This window comes from Python bivittatus, unplaced genomic scaffold (genome assembly GCF_059951505.1).
Source record: "Python bivittatus isolate LINGU-HERP-01145 unplaced genomic scaffold, Pbiv_v1 ctg000480_np1212, whole genome shotgun sequence".
In the NCBI taxonomy this organism is placed as follows: Eukaryota; Metazoa; Chordata; class Lepidosauria; order Squamata; family Pythonidae; genus Python; species Python bivittatus.
In genome coordinates this window covers 87,265,743-87,280,715 of record NW_028277075.1, presented here as the reverse complement: position 1 = coordinate 87,280,715, position 14,973 = coordinate 87,265,743, and the positions used below count along the sequence as shown (strand labels likewise).

The window sequence follows — 14,973 nt, the reverse complement described above, 5'->3', positions numbered from 1 at the left end:
TTTTTAGAAATTTCTGAGGGATTTGCTATATTAATTATATGCAGTATTAGTAGAAATGGGCATTTCAGATGAAGAAAGATGGTCTTTGGCATGAATTTGGGAAACTTGCAAGTAGCTTTAGGGAACTAAATATTAATTAAAAAGATGAAGACCAATAGTTCATGCAAATATTAGCTGAGTCATTCAGCTTAATGGGTATTACTGATACATTTGCTACAATGAAGTGCAGGGCAGTTCATTTGTCTTTAAAAAAGCTAGATTAAATAAGTATTGATAGACTAATTAAATTACAAATTTAGTAAATAAAAGTTCAAAATACTGAAGCACAAAAATCCAGTGAATTTTAGGATTGGGTGGATTTTACAAATGGATTATTAGAAGTACAGTACTACATATCAGAAATATATTTTCAAGATAGTTTAAGGAAATAACAAATAAGAAGTGAATAACAGAAAAAGTATTAAGGTTTTGTGAAAACTCATAGCTATTAAGAACATACAATCCACTGGGGTTCTAGTTTATATTCCATATCACAGAATGGTTAACTAGTTGGATACATAAAGTTCACAAATAGGATAGGAGGTTGATAGCCTTTTTCCACTGTTACTGTAACTTCTTAGGAGCTATCATGTAAGATGAGGTTGTTCACACTGGGTTCCATAGAAACTTTGAATGGTTCCCCAAGGGACTAAGAGGAAAGAAAAGAGAAATAAACTTTGAGTGTACTGGTTTCAGATGTCATTCATTCCCATCTCAAGGCTGCTGTTAGAATCATAGAAGCATAGGGTTGAAAGAGTCCCAAGAGGTCATCAAGTCCAGCCTCCTGCACACTGCAGGATTCACTACACTGTCCCCAGTAGATGAGTACCCAGCCTCCATGTAAAAACTTCCAGTTTAGGGGAAGAAACCACTCCGTGCAGTAACCTGTTCCACTGATTGACAGCTCTTATTGTCAAGAGGTTCTTCCTAATGTCTAATCTGTACATCTTTGAAGTTTCATCCCTTTTGTTCTAGTCTTACCCTCTGGAGCAAGTGAGAATAACTCCAAACCCTCTACAGTGTGACAGCCTTTCCAATATGTGAAGACAGCTATCATGTCCCCTTTCAACCTTCCTTTCTGCAAGCTGAACATATCTAGGTTTTTTAACTGTTCCTCATAGGCTGGTTTCCAGTCCTTTTGCCATCTTGATAATCTTTTTCTGGACTTGCTCCAGTTTATCAATGTCCTGTTTAAACTAGGGTGTGCAGAACTGAATGCATTGTCCCAGTTGAAGTCTGACCAAGGCAGAATAGTGTGGGATAATTACTTCCCGCTATCTGAATTTTATGCCCCTCTTGATGTTCTTCAAGTTGTTGTTGGTCTTCCTTTGCAACTTCATTACACTATTGGGACAAGTTGAGCTTGTGATCCACTAGTACACCTAAGTCCTTCTCACATGTGCTGCTCTTAAGCCATATTTTCCCCATTCTGTATATGTTCTCTCGTTTTTCTTATCTAGATACATGAGTTTACATTTCTTCATGTTAAACTAGAATGAAAACTAACATTTGTTTTCACCCACTGTTGTAGCCTAAGTGTTTTTGAATTTTTTCCCTTCTCCTCCCAAGTATTAATGACTCCTCCTAGCTTTGCGTCATCTGCAAACTTGGTAAACATTCCCTCAACTCCCTCATCCATATCATTTATAAAAATGTTAAACACCACTGAACCCATGAAAGACCCCTGTGGCACCCCACGCAAGCTGTCTCTCCAGGTAGACTTGATGCCATTTATAACTACCCTTTGAATATGATCCTTGATCCAACTGTGGATCCACCGAATGGTTGAGTTGTCAAACCCATATTTGATTATTTTGTTAGTAAGGATGCTATGAGACACTTTGTCAAAACCTTGCTAAGTCCAGATATACTATATCCACAGTATTTCCCCAATCAACCAGTCTAGTAACTATCATAAAAGGAGATTAAGTTAGTCTGGCATGGCTTGTTTGGTATAAATCCATGTTAGCTCCTGTTAATTGATGAATTCCTATCTAAGTGCTCACAGACTTGCTGTTTGATAATCTGCTCAAAGACCTTGCACAGTAGTGATGTCAAGCTCACTGGCCTGTACTGTACTTTCCCAGGTCCTGCTTGTTCCCCTTATTGAAAATAGGACAACATTAGCCCTTCTCCCGTCTTCTGGGACCTTGCCTGTTCTCCAGGACTTCTCAAAGTTTACAGATAGTGGTTCTGCAATTACTTCTGCTAGTTCCTTCAGTATCCTACAGTGTAATTCATCTGGAGACTTCAGCTCATTTAGATTAGCTAGCTCTCAACTCTAGCTGTATGTTAACATTCCTCACATGTGCACATGCACAAAACCTGACTTCCTACCAGTCCCCATATTCCAACAAACATTTCCCCTGAAAGCTCATGTTTTCTAAGCAACATCTGAAAGCAGAGTAAATTAGAAATCCAGTGGCAGTTTCTAAATTGCGTAGCAGCACAAAACAATTGCAGTGAATCCCTCCTGCCTTCTTTACTTTCCACATTGCAGACTTTATTTGTTTGTAAGTATGGTGTGTCCATGTTCTCAAGAGGTTTTCTTAATCATCATGGTGGTATCCTGTACACACCTAATTTAAGAATAAGTCACAATGAACTGTGTGGGAATTAATAAAAAAAATTAAGATTGCACTGTTTGGGTGCAATATTTGATGTAGGACTTTCTCCAGAGTAAACATACATGAGAATTGCATTTGCAAAAGCAGGCTGGCAGGAGAAAGATGCATACTTAAGTGGTTTCAGCTCAGACATTCATAATGGAAAAAAATCCATGCCATCCACACACATTCTAGATGTATATGCCTCTCGGTATATGCATATTATTTTTTATTTTGTTTTTTGATTAGGTTGAATAGATATTTTTCCAGATATGGATCATTGATTGCCGTCTAGTACAATTGTAGATGGTACAGAAAAAGATGAAATGAAAAAAAGTGAAACCAATTCTGCTGCTGCTGCTGTTTCGCATGGCACAAATTTTGAGAAATTAAGCTCAAGCACAAGTAAGAAATGGAAACATAATCAGAGATTTATCAACAGAGATGCATGTATTTATATATATGTATCAGATTTTTCCTTCTCTTTTTCCTGTATGGTCTTCAAATGCCAGATATGATTTTCGTAGCAGGTTTGGAAGAAACATAGCATCCAATGCAATATATATATACATGTATGTATGTATGTGTGTGTGTGTATACACACACACACACACATACATACACACCAGCAGCTAGAAAAGCAATTCAATTTTATTTATTACAGCCTTTAGCTAGCAAATACAGTGGTACCTTGGGTTACGAACTTAATTTGTTCTGTGACTCTGGTCGCAGCCCGAATTGGTCGCAACCCAAAGCAGATTTCCCCATAAGGTTCAATGTAATTACCGTTAATCTGTTCTGGCGTGGAGGACAGGGAGGCGGCTATTGCTTGGAGGGAGAGTCCCCCTCCCTATGACCACGTGTCAGGGGCGGAAAAATGGCCGCGGACCACGTGTCAGGGGTGGAAAAATGGCTGCGGACCACGTGTCAGGGGCAGAAAATGGCCACGGACCATGTGTCAGGGGCGGAAAATGGCCACAGATCATGTGTCAGGAGTGGAAAATGGCCGTGGACCACGTGTCAGGGGCGGAAAAATGGCCGCGGACCATGTCACGGGAGGGAAAATGGCCGCGTATCCTGTTCATACCCCGAGGCGGAGTTCGCAAACCGAGGCAAAATTTTGCGACTGGAGCTGGTCGTAACCTGAAAAGTTAATTAACAGAAGCGTTCGTAACCCGAGGTTCCACTGTAACACAGAAACAAAAGAGGGAAAGGAGTCAAAATAAATAAACCCAAATAAACTTAATAAAATAGAATAAACTTAATAATTTTTAATTTTAATTAATTTAATTTAATTTTAATAAAAATAATTTTAATAAAATAAAATAATAAATAATAGTAATAGTAAATAATAATGATAATGAAAATAATAAATAATAAATAAAATAAAATAATTTTAATAAAATAAAATAAGCTTAATAAAATAGAGGAATCCATCTTAAATCTTTTGGTTATCCTTGCTTCACTTACAGTAATGCTTAATAGAATCATACAGGGGTCTTCATGATCCTGTTCTCTATAGACAATCATTCCCAATGCAATACTTTATCATAATGGTGTGTGAACATAAGATATCATTACATTGTTTTGTAATGATACATCACAATATATTGACAATAAATGTGATGTTAGTGCTGTTGTTGACTGTAGTACTCTAGAATATAAACATGAATGAACATTTTGTAAATTGTAAGAAACTACAAAAGCACGTTTACTTGTCTTAGCTATTTTTTAAAAATGATTGTTTTATCTTAGCTTTACCTGTACTTTAATTTATAGAGAGAAAGTGTGTCTTTATGGCTCATTCTACCATTATCTTGTTAAACTTAACCTTCACATTCAAGGAAAAAAAAAACAGTCTTTGCATCTGCCACTGGCTGTCGCGCAAGGAGAATTAAACAGCCGTTTAAGACAAATGATTTATTTAAATATATTTTGAAAAATTGCAATTAATAATTTATTTAAATGTACTTTTCCTTGCACATTTATGACAATCAGATTTATACCCAATTAGCTGAAATATTTGTGATTCCATTGTGGAAAGAAAAAAAAAATAAAGAAGTTACTGGATAATGAGACATAATTATTACTAAAATTCATAATTAATAATAGAAAGTAAAATATGTTAATTGGAACTGTGTTCAGTACCATAGATAGCCTCTTTATTAAGTTCCAGCAGTAAGTGCCAATGGGAAGTTGTAAAATAGCATCCTGGAAGATCAATGGCTATTAGCCTTGATGGCAGCATGAGTGCCTCTGAAGGCCATCTGCTGGGAGACTAGGGGGCTTCCTTGTGAAGTTGGTTGGCCACTGTGAGAACAGACTGCTGGACTAGATGGGCCAGGGGTCTGATTCAGCAAGGCACTGTTTATGTTCTAATGTTCTTAACTTGGTAACTATACTGTTAATATATAAATTTAATCTTAAAGTTAGTTCTTCTAATGCTGTATTTGGAATTTGGCTGAATCAGACACTAAATTTAACAGACCATTAAAGAATATCCATTTTCCTTTCCTCATTTGGTTAAATGTCAGAATGTTAAAAATGCTGTAAAAACAAACAAAACCTCAGTAATATTCCAGTATTGACCTACATTGTGCATCATACCAAGAATAAAATATTCAGGCTGATTATATACATTTTAAATGTCTAAATTTAGTAGGGGAAATTTTAAACAAATGGGTCATTCCATTTCATGAGCCTTCTTAAAATATTTCTAAGACTGGGTTAATGCTTTATTCTTTCCTTTCTTCCCAAACATACAGCTTGATTATGCTTGTAGGTGATTCAGCATCATTTTCTATAGCAGATTCATAAATATACATTGATTTTATTAAAAAGGGAGGAAAAGAGTAAGAAAAAAATATAAATAACCAAATATTTCTTCCTTACCTGTCTTGAAAAGTGAGCAACTGGATATTACTTTAAAGTGATTCATTATGCCATCTACTCTGAAGAGCAACTTACACCTTTGATGGAGTTTGGCCAGAAATGCATAAGAGAGACATATATAATACGTTTAAGTGGATAATAAATGAGTAAACTTTTAATGGTTATAAAGCAGATATTTGGCTTAATATGATGCCAAATATAAAAAAGCCTAACTACAGACCAAAACTATCTTTTAATGTGTTTCTATAATCTGGCTGTTGATAGGCATGCTAGGCCTCAAACTTTATGAGGCTTCCATCAAGAGGCACTGAGGTTCCATTTCAACCTCAGCCTGCTATGGAATTAGCTTAGTATTCTCAGATTCCTAGGCAATTCAGAGTTGCATGACGCATTGTTCAGCAATCTGGAATGGGGTTAGAATCACTTCTAACATCCAAGAGTGTGATGGAATGGTTTGGCGAAGGCCGTGCTCAGGGAGATAAGCATTTCCTTAGCCCCCAGCAGCAGCGTGGGAAGGTTAAGAGGATGAGACTGGCACCACCCTAAGGAATTCAAGGTGTTTGCTTGCTGGCTTGGGAAGTTTAGATTCAGTCTGGCGAGATTCTGTCTTGTGGTTGAAAGCTAATAAAAGCTACTGAACTAGACCTGTACTGTCTCGTAGAGTTCTTTGGGGTGAACCTGACAAAGAGGCTGTTTTATATTTTTTTTCTCTGTTTCACTCCATTAATCTTTACAGAAACAAATTTAAGTATATCTAATATAACTTTCCGATTAGATTGATATACACAGGTTTGCACAATCATATATGTATTTATTGTGATATAGTACTTAGAATAACATTAATATTCTGCCACTCCATACCTCTATGTAATAAAAAAGATTCCAAGATTCTAAAGAATAATCTGTAGAACCAAGTTTCACTCTTCAGTCAATATAGGTTCTTGTATAGAACATCAGTAGTACAATCCTTCATCTGTCTTCCAAAAGTTAAGTTCCAGTGACTTCATTAATACTTATGTACAGTAAGTATTTTAAGATTGCAATCTAAAAATAATTACGGATTCTGAAAAACAAGTAGCAATATTGTTTGCTTTATAACTGCTTTTTTACTTAGAAAATATAACTCAAATATACTAATATTAAAAATTCCTTCTTCACCTTCTCCTCCTTCTCCTTCTCCTCCTCCTCCTCCTTCTCCTCCTCCTCCTTCTCCTCCTCCTCCTCCTCCTCCTCCTCCTCCTCCTCCTCCTCCTCCTCCTTCTCCTCCTCCTCCTCCTCCTCCTCCTCCTCCTCCTTCTGGAGTGAAGTAAAAACAAATACTCTCTTCCTTTGGCTTCCGGGTGTTTAACCTTTAACTGTACCTTTACTATTTTGTGCAGCAGTAACTAGCTTGTATTCTAATGCATAAAGACCACTTTTCCTTCAGGCTGGTCAATGAAATCTAGTATTATTTCCTGACAGGCAGCTTCTGGTAAGAGAGAGAGTTGTTTAACACTTCTATGATAAATGACAAAACCAAATAACAACAACTTTTAAGATAGACATATGAGTTCACTACTGAGAGCCTGTGCAAAGTAGTGGTTAAAATGTTAGATCTGGTTTTGACCATCCCTGCCACAGCATACCTGTCAACCGCTAACATTAGCATGATCTTTATAATTGGTTGTTTAATTCATAAGTGTGTAACCATTAGCATTTATTAGATGTATATTTTTATTAGACACATATCTTAAAATGTGGAGCATCACATTTCTAGCCAAGGGAAGGAGTGGCTGTGGAGCTTCAGCTACCCGAAACTGTTTCTGCATATGTGCTATGCATATATCAAAGCTATTTCTGGCACAGCAAAGTGTGTGATTCAGGCAGTCAGCCCAGCTTTCTGAACATAGATTGATTCTCCCCTATGATGTGATTCACACTGAGTTAGACCAATGTGCCTCTCCAAGGCAAGACTTCCCACTGAGACAGATCAAGCCAAACAGACAAAAGTCTAGTTATAATATGTTTTGTGTTACTCAGCCTTATGTTCTCACATACAAAGGTGGAGTAACAGTACAAATTCTGGTTTATATTTCTTTTACTGAAAAATTAAAAACTCAGTTTTCCAGTATTAACATAGGACTTGTAATGCACATTCCTTTAGTGGAAGAATAAGTACTTAAATTAGCCAGCATTGCAAAAACATGTCTTTCAGTTCTGTTATACAGAAATGTTGATGTTTAAAACAATAGTGAAGTCATTCATAAACATGGTATATAGTTAAGATAAAGAACTATTCTTAAACTTAAAACTGAATATTCAAATCTATTAGAACTAACTATTTTTGATACTGAATGGGAAGTTTAACACTCTGCATTTAAAGCAATGTGTATTTAAACCTTTATGCCCCCTACTACTTCAGGTGGAATTAGAGTAAATTGCTGTTTTATTTCCCTAATTATCTTGTAGAATCTACCTTATGTCCTGAATTTAACTTCAGTACATTAAAGTACCACCCAGAATTTATACAATATCTGTACAATCAATTTGATTATTCCATGTGCAAGCATGTGCTTATGAGAGATACAGAGAGAGAAAGTTAGAAAAAAGATGATTTTAAAAAAATAATAAAAAAATGACATATCTTAAACAACGAAATGAACTGCTGTGATGGGAAGTCAAATAATCAAATCTCATACTGTGACTATAACCATGCATAAAATAAATTATTTTATGGATTATATTTAATATGTAATTATGAAGCAAATTCCTTTTTTGTTTAATTTTCCCAGGAACTTGGAAGCAACAGCCCACCACAGAGGAACTGGAAGGGGATAGCAATTGCATTGCTGGTGATTCTAGTTGTATGTTCACTGATCACCATGTCCGTAATTCTTTTAACACCAGGTAGTAATAAACTTTTATTACTTATTTATGTTGAGTATTTAAACTCTAAATTGTTTGTATCCAGTCCTACACAAGATATGAATAGTAGAAACTTAGTATAGATATTTCTATGTAGAATAACAGATGCCATATATTATTGTAACAATACGCATGCTATAGAATGTGGTAGGGTAAAACATTGACCCATGAAGACCACTGATTATCCATTGACATCAGGAATTGGAATTGTGCATATGTACATAAATATTCCACATCTTAACTCATACAACATATTCCCATCTCTAAGATTTTTGTGATCTGAAGCAATTCTAGGAAATTTCTTAAATAATTTCTGTAGCATCCCTAGGACTTACAAAGTAATGGTCAAGAAACTGTATAGCTATGCTCAATGTTTCTCCACTCTGAATATACAAAACAGTAAAGAAATGTAAATGTCAGCAGACTGCCACAGTGTTATTTCAGTAATGGTAGTGAAGAATGCTAAGGGATAGGCAAAGCTAAAAGAGATTTCTTCCCATCATTGAAAGTCCTATCACAGTGGCATCCATGGGGGTGAGGGTGGGAGGGAGAGAGGATCAAGGTGGCAGTTTCAGCAGTGGATCAAATCCCCAACCATTTGTACATCTGTATGATATATAAAGGCAGCAGGGCTTTGATTATGTTGCTGTGATGGTCATTTTGACCTTTTTGACCTGCTATGAACATTACTGCCCTATTAAATCCTTTGCTGCTCACCCCATTTGGACAGTGGATAAGGACATGTTCGCATTATTTTGTCCCATAGCAATGATGAATTGAAAGCTTACCAATCACTCCAGTAGCTAGCACAAGGCAGAGGAGACAAAATATTTGAACTTTGGTTGAGGCTTTCCTTCTTAGGCAATGGGTAGAGCAGAAGAGATAGATCTTCTTCCTTTTCCCAAACAAATATAGTCAGGATCACATATATTTACAGCAAGATTATATAAAAGTAAACCTGGACTTTCCTATGGAAAGCAAGGATCGATGAAGGATGCATCTAAAATTGAATTAGTAGTATGAATTATATAGCAAATCACCTTAACATTCTGGGAAGGACAAATTATTGCAGAGCATAGTAAGCTCAGAAAACCCTGATTCCTATTATCTAGAGATCAGAAAAGTAATATAGAACAGTATATCTTTTCCTTTTTAGGTACTAGATCTTTAATTAATTATTTATATTTCTGACATCATGCAGACTTAGAACAGATAGAATTGCTATATTCAAGTAGAAATGATTGGAATACTTAAAAAGTTTTCTTTTCCCAGTTGCCCCAAAATGTAGTTGAATTGCAGTGAGCAGAGTACAGGAGCATTTCAACACTAACAAGTTATAACCAACACTAGATTAATTTTTATATCACTAGTTTGAGAAATCTGAACAAAGGATAAAAGTGTTTCTCTATGCACAGCCTTGGTTTTCCAGGGCTGTATTACTTTTTGTTATTGTTATAAATGAAAACACAGATATTCTTTGAGACAGCAACTGTAATATTAGTTGCCAGCATTGGGCTAGCTCTTGATTATGATGAGAGGGTGTATCACTTTTTAAAATCTATTCTTCAGTGTATGACGTAAATCAACATATACAGTATGTTTGTATAGTCTGTATATACTTTGCTTGTTTATTAGGAAAAAAAAATAAGTGTGTGTGTGTGAGAGAGAGAGAAAGATAGAGAGGGTGTATTTATATCCATCCATCCATCCATCCATCCATCCATCCATCCATCCATCCATCCATCCAGGTGGTCTTGACTCCTGCCAACCAGCTGGCTTTGAGCCCAAGGTAATACCAGCACTCAGGATGTCCTGCTTTCCAGCCCAGTGCTTTTAACCACTACATCAAGCACACTTTCTCATTAAAGATTTTCTGATTCATTCCTGAATTTCAAAGTGCTACAAGAGATGGAGAAATCTTCTGAAACATTGAACTCATTAAGATCACTCGCATTTTCTATCAAGCATAGAAACTTAGACTTGGAAGGACATTCAGGCCTCTGAATCCAACCTCCTGCTCACTACAAAAATCCAGGTTACAGCCAATCAGTCAGAAGTCTATCACTACTTTGAACAGTTGGTCATTCTGTCCTCCTGCCCCCCCCCCCAGTAATTTTTTGTAAATTCAATTAGAATCTTTTTTCCTGTAACTTGGATTATTTTGTGTCCTATACCAAAAGCCCTATGAAAGAGGACTGGTTTCACAGCCCAGTTGAATGATAGAAGGGTGGGAGCCATCTCGATCTCAGGGGCAAGCTGTTCCAAAATGAAGGATCTGCTACTGAGAAAGCTATCTCTCAGGCCCTTGCCCCCTTCATCTTGGGTATGGAGGCATCTGCAGAATCCCCCCCGTTAGACAATGTCGAGTGAGCAGATTCCATCTGGAACAGACAATCCATAGAAACTGGACAAATGACAGTTTCTTGAGGAACAGACAGATCACCTCCTTCAAGGCCTGTGGCATCATCTCTTCCCTAGTGAACACATTTACCACTTCCTATATCGTATATAGTTCTATACCTCCTATGCCCATGCTATATCCTCCTATACCTACACATTTACCACCTGTTCTCATTCTTTTATGTCATACATATCAGCCAGGAGGACACAGTTCTAATTTGCATGTGGCTGAGCTCATCCCACAGAAGACCCTGTTTACTTCCTTAGGCATCAAAGGCTTGAACGAGTCCTCTTAAGACATTATTTCTGTTATTTCATGAGACCTTGCCCATCTACCAGCCAGTAAAGAACAATTTGGTATGCCAAGTGCTTGCCATATTCCCCACATTAACCAGAAGGTCCAGGTCCACAGTATTCAAAAGTGTGTGGATCTTAATGCTGCTGGCTGGCATTCTGCTAATGCAGTAAATGCAGAGAAATACTAAGGCTTCATTGCCATCACTCCCTTTATCCATCTTGTCTCAAAGGTAAACCTTCCCATTCTTCCCAATTCTCTTTCTAGGACTTAGTTTCTACTACCAGATTATGCTTGTTATTCTCCCTGAATCTGTTCCAATGTGTTATATTGATACATATTTCCATATCTGAAACATTGAAGATGTTGGTGTCTTGGATCCTGTTTAGATATAGGAAAAGAAAATCCTTTTGCTTTTTCCAGTTATTGTGCAAAGGAATATAGGTAGTCCTCGAATTACAGCCACAATAGAGATCAGAAAATTCATCATTACGTGGTGCAGTCATTAAGTGAGGCATCACATGACTGCATCTGGTTTTTATGACTTTTTTGTGGCAGTCATTAAGCGAATCACCATGGTCGTTAAGTGTGGTGGATTGCAGTAGAGAGCAAGGCTATCAGGAAGGAGGGGTGCATTCCAGGAAAAGCAGGGAGACAAAAAACAACACAGTCCAGAGCTGGAATGTGGGAAGTATAAGAGATTCAGGATAGCCACTCCCTAGAATCTCCCAGGGTGTATCCACTATAATATAGTAGTATAGATTTAGCCTGGCAAGATTCTGTTTATATGGTGTAAGCAATAAAATAACTGAATTTGGATGAACTGTTTTCTTGCTGTTCTTGGACTGAGCCTGACATTAAATAAATCATGTGGTTTCCCCATTGATTTTGCTTGTTGGAAGACAGCTGGGAAGGTTGCAAATGGTGATCACATGACCCCAGGACACTGCAACCGTTGTAAATACATGCTGGTTGCCAAATGCCCAAATTTTGATCATGTGACTGTGAAGACTCTGCGATGGTCATAAGTGTGAGGACTGGTCATAAGCCACTTTTTTCAGCATTCTTTTAACTTCAAATGGTCACTAAATGAATTGTTGAAAGTCAAAGACTACCTTTATAAATGTACAGTAAACAGTAGTTGGATGTAATTTGGTTTTATAATATAAAAATATGATTAAAATACAATTATTATATGTTTATCTATTATACCCTTAATCTCCCTTTCATGGGAGCTCAAGTATTATTTTATAGAAACCAAGAGACTGTGAGTTCTTCAGTCCCACCTCAGGCATAAAGCCAGCTGTCTTTGACCAAGTCACTCTTTCTCATCTTTAGAAAACAGGCAAAGGCAAACCACTTCTGAAAACCTTGCCAAGAAAACTGCAGTCACCAGGAGTCAACACTGACTCGAAGGCAATAAATAAATAAATAAATAAAAAACAAATAAACACTGACTCGAAGGCAATAAATAAATAAATCAATCTATCTCCCACTGCTATTTTTAGAATTACAGTATTATGTATTCATATGATATGACATCATCAGTCAATTAATGTCATTAGTTCACTAGACCTGCCAATATCCAGCAATACATAGGAAGGGTCTACTGGAAGGCTGAGTTTAACGGGCTGCTAAGAGGCATTCTGGATATAGAAACTATATATATGATGCTCAGTCCTATATAGGCTTACTGCACAGCAATTTCTCATAGCCTGGAATAATTTATTTCCTAATATAGTCAGAAAAGTAATTTAATACCTTCCTGTTGGAAAAATTATCTGCGCTCCCATTTAGTGTTCCATAATAATCATTAACGTTGGCTTCTGAATATTGTTTTGTAATTCAGAATACAACTGTAACTTGTAATCTATATACAGTATTTATAACTTAACTGCAAATGTAAAAAATCCATCCATTTATTAAGGAACTGTTAAATGTTATACTACCAATAAATATTTAATTATAATTTTGAATAAAATTGAAAAAGTACAGCCTATTTCAAAACTGGAATATAAGAAACAGATATGCATACATATTATTAAAGACATGAGAGTCAAAGTTTTCCAGCTTCAACATTCCAAAAAATTATACAGGAAGATATGAGGAAGGAAAGAGAGTTTTGAAAAAAGACAACAGTGAAATTATTTATTCTTGTTTTCAAAGATTTTTTATTCTAGAACAACATTTATATAAATGCTTGACAAACATAGCTGCTTTGATGTATAGAGATTCGGTATTAAATCAGAGGTTGGACACAGATTCTGATGTGATTGTTCTAATTCACACAGCATTTAAAAAAATGTGTCTATTTAACATAGAATGTATGGCTAGTAAAGCAGTGCAAAATAAGGAGATAAAAATTGTAAAAATATTTTCAAAAACAAGTTAAAAAGAAGTACTTTGTTTTTTAATTTGTAAACAAGATGTGTATCTTTCCAACCCTATCAGTTTCATTTAATATATAGTCAGTGAAAATTTTAAAATATTTTCAAATTTTTAAAAGTGTCAGTTCACCTTAATGTTTAATGATTTGCCACTGAATTTACAGAATCACATGTAACCAAAACAATTTTAAAAAATACAGCAAAGTATAGGTAGCTCAAACAATGTTCTCAGAATAATTGGTGTCACTGAGAATTAGGAATTAAACATAACAAAATTATAATTTGACCTTTATTTCAACCCAATCAACAGGCTCTGCTTTTTCTCCATTTTTATTGTTTGCTTTCTGAGATGGCAATTAAAGCGAGTTAGTTCTGCTAATATTTTGATGCAGTTTAGGCTGTTGGGTCTATTTCAGACACAACTATCTATAGATGATGGACCGAGATTTCTTGTGCAAAAGTCTTTAGTTAAAATTATTTGTGAAGTGGTATAGCTTGATCTAAGGGGATTCTGAATATCTCACCCTATACTCTGCCTTTGATTTTGTATTTAAGTTACTGCCTTAATCCTATATAGAATTGCAGTTCTTGACAGAGAGTTTAGGTGCCTTGACAAAGGCATAGCAAGTAGATGCCAAATTAAGATTAGCTTTCTCTTGACTTTTGGAGTACTAACTTACTGAGAGACTAAGGGCAGCCTGATGGACACATTCCACAATGAATATTAATGTTTCATAGTCTATAAAACTGCTGTGGTTCATGAGTTCATTTCACTTACCAGCTTCTACTCTTTCCACCATTAAATGGAGGACGAAAGGCAAGAACTGTATTGGAGATTACATAGTGAGCAAGTGAAACAAAACAGGATTGTGTTGCTTTGCTTTAACTAGATGTGTTTATAGGTGGGTGAGTGGATGTGTGGGGGTTATCCCCTGGGCCCAAATTTGAACAATAAAATACTGGCATAATCATTGAGATAACAGGGATTCCCAAATCAATTAATTTTGTCAGAATTATTTTATTCTCTCTTAACATTTCTTCAAACGCTAAATCCTAGTTGGAATAGTAGGAAATGAATAACCTCAGATGTAAAATTTAGTGGAAAAAATATCTGTTGGAGAATTCCATAAATCTTCTCAGTTGAAATGAAGCATAGAGACAGCTGATGTTGTGGTCTATTGTGGTCTATTGAAGTCACTGACCAATATTGAAGTAATACAATAAAATACAATTCAGTAGTTACAACGCATCAGTATCGTACACACTGGGTTAGATAAGACAAAGGTTGACTGTCTTTGCACTAAACCTTCTATTGCCTTATATTAGGTCAGCTGAATAAAGTATTCCACTGTAGTAAAGTGCTAATAGTGATCAAATCCTGCTGGTTATCTGTGCAACTATAGCTATGATAGGCATTATTCTAGGGTCATTTTCTTATGAAGGATGACAC

At 36.1% G+C, this 14,973-nt stretch overlaps 1 protein-coding gene across 1 annotated transcript in view; it reads left to right on the top strand.

Moving 5' to 3' along the window:
• Window positions 1–14,973, top strand: part of DPP10 (dipeptidyl peptidase like 10) — a 259,921-nt gene that overhangs the window by 44,283 nt on the left and 200,665 nt on the right. The window contains exon 2 of the mRNA XM_088146483.1: window positions 8,309–8,423. Coding sequence (XP_088002609.1) covers window positions 8,309–8,423 — 115 coding nt within the window. The remainder of the gene's footprint in view (window positions 1–8,308; window positions 8,424–14,973) is intronic.